General features: G+C 36.1%; 1 protein-coding gene across 7 annotated transcripts in view; it reads right to left on the bottom strand.

Moving 5' to 3' along the window:
- Positions 1–1035: 1035 nt before the first annotated feature.
- Positions 1036–8193, bottom strand: part of LOC106105459 (cAMP-specific 3',5'-cyclic phosphodiesterase) — a 242934-nt gene continuing 235776 nt past the window's right edge. For all 7 annotated transcript variants that reach the window (XM_013285766.1, XM_013285767.1, XM_013285765.1 and 4 more), the window contains 4 exons: positions 8047–8140; positions 5427–5536; positions 4108–5238; positions 1036–3650 (listed from right to left, as the gene is read on the bottom strand). In XM_013285766.1, coding sequence (XP_013141220.1) covers positions 3588–3650; positions 4108–5238; positions 5427–5536; positions 8047–8140 — 1398 coding nt within the window. In that variant the 3' untranslated portion in view covers positions 1036–3587. The remainder of the gene's footprint in view (positions 3651–4107; positions 5239–5426; positions 5537–8046; positions 8141–8193) is intronic.

Below are 8193 nucleotides of genomic sequence, written 5' to 3' on the forward strand. Positions count from 1 at the left end.
TATGGTTTTTGACTCAAAGAGTATGTAACATAGATGTATAAAATGTACAAGATAGGAGTTTATTTTGTAATGACAACATTTTTTACCAATTAATTCAGTGTTATAGGTTTGACAGATGTCTTTAGTGATGCAATAGCATATATATCGATATCGATATTTAGTGATGTTTATTGTTAGATTACTTGGTGTAGGCTTAATTATATAGAAAAAAACAAGCAACAACAACAATTATTACATTAATAATTTATTTTTTCTTACATTTATTTTGTAATCTCATTTGGAACATTTTTTTCCACGGACTGTTAATACTACTTTAACTCTAAGCTTTATGTAGCAAGTTCTGCTGCATGGTGAGCCTCTCATATATCTGCAATCTGAGCGAACACCGAACAGAGGTCTGAGCTGCAATGGTCGCTGAGTGCCCAGTGTTCACTGCAAAGAGTGGCAACTCTGAAAAAAAATTAAAAATTAGTTCAGTTTTTGGTAAGTTAATAACATTATATTTTAACAAGATTACCATACCTACCTGTAAAAACATTTTTAATCATGCTAATAATATAAATGCGAAAGTTTAGACCGATGTTTGTTAGAGTTTGTAGCCTAAACGGCTGAACGGATCTTGATGAAATTTGGTATAGATGTATGGGATTTAGAACACTTAGGCTCCTCATTTTTGTTGTTTTTTAATTCCAAGCGGACGGAGTCGCGGGCGAAAGCTAGTTTTTCAATAAAGAAAACTTACATGAAGTCAATCTTAAATTGCACGTTATTTTCTCTTCGTGGTTTTGAAATCTGTCTTAAGATCTAAAAAAAGTTTTTATGGGTTTTATTAGACATGTTCATGATCAACAACTGCGTTATAGTTATTGATAAAAACTAACCATTTAGGTGAAATACACGAAAAGTTCTTTTGAATAAGTTGAAAATCGCACAGTGAGTGTATGTTCGTCGTATTAAGTTCAAATAAAGGGTAATAAATTAAACACCTTTTTTTCTTCAATATCTTTTTATTCTAAATACATTAATATTCTTTAATTCAACTCAAATATTCATTAAAACTAGTACAAGCTATTTAATTTAAACATAAAAAGTAATGCAAATGTCCAGCATTGCACACTTTTAACTCGGTATTTATAATAATTTATCTAAGTATTATTTATATTAGCGATAGTTCTCCACATCAATAAAATAGCGCTCCAAGCTTCAGGGAGACTACAGGATTCAAGTAAAATTATGACATGCCAGATGTACATATAGCCAACTCAATAAAATATCACATAAAACCTTTGAACTTTGCTCTTTGGTAAAAATCGAGTTAGATGAACAGATAAAACAACAAAACAAACACAATACGATTAAATGATAGGGGATATATCATGACCACCTTTTGTTATTTGATTATACATTTACAGTAATAAATATTTAATACATGTAATAATTTCTATTAACTGCAAAGAAGAGTTTTCACAACAAGCATATTTAAATCTAGTTACAATTTAGTATTTTCAATTAGGTTATAGGAATAACATCTGCTATATTGTAACTTTTAAAAGTAAACTGTTCCAAATTCGTAAAGGATGCAAAAAGTACATCGAATCAGAATTTTATCAAAATAATCGGCAGTGCAGCTGTTACATAATTCTGCCACAGATAAATTAAACAGTAACGACTAAAAATTACAAATGTGAACGACACTTGACGAATTTGGAAGTATTCCAGAACAATATCGGTAATTCTAATATTTTGTCCAACATGCAGTGTTTTCTTAAATTACGAATGAATATGGTATTGTACTTACTGAGTACGTAAGAAAGTACTTTACACAGATCATAATATAGTACAAATATATTTACCCAACATTAACATACATACACAATTGTTATTTTACCATAACTTTAAACCATCGTTTATAAGCGTAATGATTTGTTTAAACATACATACATACTGTAGATAAGCGTTCCAAATTACTTTCGTCATTTTTGACACATCGAATTCTACTGTGAAATTTTTAAATAAGAAATTACTTTTTTAAGAACGTTAAAGGCGACAGAATTGGTCGCCAGTTGAATCTTAATTTACCTACGAAAATATTGTACATTGGACCTTCATTCTTAACACCGATGAATGATTAGTGCGAATAACAGGGTAATACTGTCGGTAGTTAATAAATGTTCTTATTCTATTGCAAAAAACAATATGATCGCGAGAAATTATTTAAACGATCGTTTATGGTAAATATCTTTTGAGTACATAAAATACAGAGACCAGCTCACAAATAATAAAATCGTAAACTAAGATGACGGCTCCTATGAAATGCACATAACACAGGTAATTAAGTATTACACCCCCGCTGTAAATGAATACGCGAATGAGTGTAGTCAAGGTGGATTATTGGGTTGAGACATCTAAAACCTAATAACTACTTTGGTATTGGCTACAAGTAAAGGATGCGAGCCGCGGAATCAGATCTGAGGCGTCGCGAGAACAAGCTAGGCACATTTACATGATACAGATACATATATATTGATATACTTCGAGTTGTGTGAAATGAGCATTTACATTGATACGAGAGAGAACAGCGTTGTGCGCAGTTTCGGAAACTACCTACTTAGAAGTACTATTGCAAGACCCGGCCCATGCCGCTATCGTATGCCTCTTAATTAGTACTGTCGCAAACCACGCCTCTGTTAGTACTATTAGTTCGGTTTAAAGACTCAAGCCGTTAGTTGCATACGCGAAGATATTTAAATATACCTAAGTTTAAGATGACTATTTAGGTGAATGGAACTAGAATTAAAATACGTAATTTACAAAAATAATACATTACTCTAAAGAGAAAATAAAGGGATCGCCAGCGATCCTTCGTTAGAAATGAGGTGCTACAAGGTTATCCAAATCAAGTAAAGCCATTTAACAAGATGTTCTCGGTAGTGTCGTTCGGCGAGAGACATGTCGAATATTAAATATTCAGAAAAAACGATACAACAACAACTCCGAAAAGGCGTTTTTAAAATTTACCTTAAAATAGTATTTTATATTAGGATACTTATAATGTTATAATATTTTGGTGAATAACATCATTATCGCAAACCCGTATTAAATATGAGAAAGTGGATGATATGACAATATAAATTACCCTTTCATACCAATTAATAAGCGTTTTCAATGTCCTTACTTAGCCAGCGCCGGTGACGCGGCGCCGACCTCTAATGCTACTTACACCGTAACGTTACGAGCGAATATCGACTACTGACACGAGGGACACGGGAGAGAGACAGACTCGGCCAAACCACCACACAACTCTTTGGTTACACGACAAAACAAAAGGATAGTAAAAACTCTAGACGATCGAATGTTACACAGTCATTGGAGGGACATATTGAGTCGTTAGGTAACTCTAGACAACAATGCGTAGTATTCATATAAATAGTGTCGGAGCGTGCGCGTGCTGCAAACGACTCCGACGTTAAGCGTTAACAAGTGTATTACTATTCCGACACGGGCGCCGCCCGGGGCGTCTACTGCCAGAGCTTCCACCACACCTGCATCTTCTCAGAGAGTTTCTTGCAGATTCCTAGTAGTTTCCGTCACATCCCACCATCTCCTTCCCCCTCGCACTCCTCGGAGCCCTCGCCTTCCTCTAATGTTACCTGTAACAACAAAATATAAGAATAAGCAACTGACTCTACCAATCTAAATATTCTCTCTAATTTTGACATCTTTCCTTCATCACGTTTCACCCGTTGTATTTCTGTTTTCGGTTGTCTATGAAATGCACTCTGGTCTGGTCACATAACGTTAGATGAACCAAAAAAAAAAAAATCTTCGAGATTTTGGAACATTGGTAGGCAATATGCACATGTTAAAGACGAAAAGAATCAATCAGAATGATCTACTTCGTACTTCCAGGTCTAATTTATACTTGTGACAAACAAGAACGGTAATATTTATGCTCCGATACGTAGTGTATAATACAATAGATAATGAGATTATTGTGCGCAATACCGGTGTCAATACATTAAAGTAGGTATATTAATTTAATCCTTGCCATATGGCCATAATCTATTATTCTCACGTTTAAATAAAATCGGTGAAATAAAGACGTACCTGGAAGCGTATCTGCTCGGGACGATCGTCATCGGCACCCGAATGAGAAGCGGAGACGGGTGCCGGCGGCGGCGACGGTGGTATCATGCTCTGGTAGTAGTCGCGGTTCTCCTCCAGTGTGTCCAGAATGTCCTGCGCGTCAGGATGGACGAGGTCCGCCCAAGTCTCCCACAGCGGATGCACGATATAGTCGATGAAACCAACTTGAGATTTCTCAATAGTAGCGTTGTGCCTGTCGCACATCGGGCTTATATCCATCCCTTGCTCCCTCTCACGGTCACCCTGCTGGAAGAACTCTTCCATGAGCAAAGCGACCCAGCGCTTATACAGCGGTAAAGGTTTGGTTGGGTTACTCAGATCTGCGCAATGCACGAGATTCTCCAGCACTTGTATCCTGTCCGTGTAGTTATCGAGCAGCAGGACGCCACTACCGGCCACTTTCTTAGTCTCAACCATGGTCTTGAGATCAGCAAGAAGACTCATGTGCTTTGACATATCCGTGGAGAGCACCATATCAATTACCATCTTGCGCAGCGTCTGCCTCTGCTTCTTGTGCAAGTTGATGAAGATGTCGCAACCGTCGTTCTGGAGCAATTTAAAAGCAACTGCGAGATGATGGTTCTCGAGTACCGACTCGTCGTTATACATGAGAGCGAGCTCCGAGCTGGAATTGACCAGGAATTGATTGGTGAGACCGGGATGGTCGACATCGTGCACGCAGGCGGCAAATAATGCGGCGCACACTTCTATTGGCGTAAATACTGCATCGAGTGCCGGCGTATTGAGCAACACATTCGTCGACTGTGTCACGTCAGCGGCGTGCAGCGAGTTGTGGAAAGGATTGTCACGCACATAGTGCTCCTCGAGAGTGACTACGAATGCTATGAAAGTGCGTGCAGGGATCTGCAGCGTGTTGAGGAGTTCGCGCGATGTGAATGCGGCGTAGGCGACGGCTGTAAGCGGGCGACCGCACGTCAAATCGCCGATGCGGAAGATGTCGACGCCCCAGCGATCCAGCTCGCCAAGCAAACGACCGAGCTCCTCCTCGTGCGGTGTTTCCACGCCGTATCGCGGCACGCGCTCGCCGGTGAAGCTGTTTGTGTGTGTCAGTGTTCTCTTTACACCGGATATCTGGAAATAAAATTACGAAATTAATTAAAAACGGTATGTACATGTGCAACAGGAAAATTATTGCAAAGAAATTACTTCGTAAACAGGATATGTAGGGAGGTTAATAAATGTTTAATTTATTTGGCAGTTATCTGTATTTCAATTATAATGAATTAAATATACTGATATTGTCGCTATTTAAGACTTACTTGTGACATGGTTCCTCCAGGTCCGCCATGACGCGGCTTTTCCTTCTTCTTGGTGCGTTCAGTGTTTTCTTCAACTTGCAAGGACGGCAAGTCCAACTCTTGTTGTTTATCTGTAAAGATGTAAAATGTTGATTAACTACAACATTTCTTATTTACGTCGTATTCGTTTCTGAAAGTGAGCAATTTGTGTGCAAATTATAGTCGCTCTCAATGTTTTCGATACACATCCTGAGATCAGTCAAGGTGAAAGATATAAGGAATACGAGATAAGGAAACAATACGATATCAATTCCAGCATATAATTAGAGCACTCACATTACAAGGCAAAAAGTTTGATATTCGATAAAAATAAACGCGTCTATTACAAGAGCATTATGTAAAAATTACTTTATTAGCGAGTTTTATCGGGCCACAAATGATGTCAATAGGTACTCGTGTTGAAAGAAAGTAGGCAACACATGTCGTGCTTATAATATCACTGATTGATACAATTCTGGGTCACTGTATCGGTATGATATCTATGTGTGATAAACATTAACATATGGATACGTTTATTGTTAAAAAAAGTGTTATTAATTTTAAACTGTAGGGAACGGATATGAAAAATAACGATAATATAATTTATAGAGGCATGTGCATTACGCGGAGGATTACTGTACCTGTTATCAGGTAAGATAGTACTATGCGACCTGGTTCTATCTAATCTATGGCAGTGATACGAAAAACAACGCAATTAGAAAATAAATCTTTACAATTAAGCCCAAGTATCAATTTGTTGACATTTTTCTTTCATTCATCGATACCGAGTACATCATACAAAATCATTACTCTTTACAAAAGTTAGTTGTTTATTGCTCATTCTTTTTGTACAATTCACTACATCACTAAAATAGATTTATCTATTTAATTTCTACACAAAAACAATTCATGTCAATCATTGAGTTTCGTTGGCCTTGTTATTCGAAACGGAATAAAAATAGATGTTTATTGTAAACAAATATTTCGGCAAACGCCATTGTTTCAGTTTCTCGGTATCGCGTACTCATTGGCAAAAGAATAAATAGAAAACAAAGATTCTCTTAAATGTTATTCTCTTTATCGTTTTTTAATTCATAACAGAGAAAAAGTACCAAATAGCATTTCTCAGATCGTTGCTTAAACTCTTGGATCTTATGGACAATATATTGTGACATAATAGGAAAGATTCAACAGGAAGTTAAAGGTATAGATAATAATACTCAAATAGTATTAGATAATAAATTAATGACAGGGATGCGGCTAACGTCAGCACACGTTGGTACTCACCGGCTAAGGCCAAATAAATCAATTAGCCAACTATTACGACGCCAGTTCGCCAATGCCCTCAATACATTCATTGGTCTAATCAAATAAACTTTGTGCAAGCGTTTAGTTCAATTTCTCCGTATACTATAGCTTGTAAATACAAAATTATCAACATTACTGATTACGACGGTCACCAGCCGATGGTCTAGACTAGGTCTCGGAGGAGCAGCTATTATCAATTAGGTTATATTCGTAGTAGTTACAAACCTCGAAGGTGGTTGTCAATAGTTTTGAAATATTTAATATATTAGTTGATTTACAAGTTTCTTTACTTATCTTTGTTTTGTTTACACGGTCGATGAGCTTTCGTTGCATTTTGATAGCAATTTTGATAAAGTGTATTTATTTACCTCTCAAGCGATACGCTAGTCTCAAAGTTAAATGGGTAGCTGATAACACATACATTTAATGTAATCAACTTTAAGTATATTCATATTAAAAGCGGCATATGCTTGAAATGATTATATAATCGTGTGAACGAACTGAAAAATGGGTCAGGACAGTTCAAAAGATATCCTTATCATTTTTTCCTACTGGCTTAAAGAGGCTTTGACTTGAGTATTACCATCTTTATCTTGTTCTAAGTTCAACAGCAAACTTCAGATAGCAATTTCAAAAGACTAGTACAAAGGAAGACATGGACAAATACATTATTGCGTAGACGTTTGTCCTACATTGTCTGCCAATTCAGTATTGATTTTTATTTTGGCAGCAAAGTTAAGATGAAATGTTATTGGACTGCTATAAAATATATGAAGTAGGTAGCTAAAAAGCTGGCGTTGTGTCTTAAATCTTTGATAATTACTATGGTTAATAAATAGTCAATGGTTAAACAAAAGTCTATTTTACTAATCATGTAAAGTATTAACTATGAGTTGTACATAACAAAAACCAAGTTTTTTTTACTTTTATAATTCCTTCTTCCTCCTTTAAAACAAAGGTATTTCAAAACGAACTGTATCTTTTATAATCCTCCTTTCCAGAATATCATAATTTAGTAAAACATTACAACTACAAATAAAATAAATACATTATATACATACATGCAAACTTTCTTTCAATGAAAATACAAATGAGGTTCTTCATATTGACCTTTTCAACAAGATAATTAAAGACCTTGTCTGGTAGTGCTCTATTTTTTACAGGATCGATATTTCGAATGAGGACACTCTAATAACTCAAACCAACATTTACCCTAATGCTTCCCTTATCATCATTTATGTAACACTACATCTATTTTTTTTAAAGTTAGTAGGTACTTAAAGTGTATACATACCCAAGAAAGTGGAGCAGATGTATTCAGAGATCTGGTTGCCGGATTTGCTGGATTCGGAGAAATGGCTCAGTTCCTTGTTGAGCATGCGTTTGAACTGCAAATGCAATATCTCCATTGAGTGTGCCATTCTTAATTTTTTTTTTCGCG

The sequence above is a fragment of the Papilio polytes genome, unplaced genomic scaffold, assembly GCF_000836215.1.
Source record: "Papilio polytes unplaced genomic scaffold, Ppol_1.0 DF822845.1, whole genome shotgun sequence".
NCBI classification, from domain to species: Eukaryota; Metazoa; Arthropoda; class Insecta; order Lepidoptera; family Papilionidae; genus Papilio; species Papilio polytes.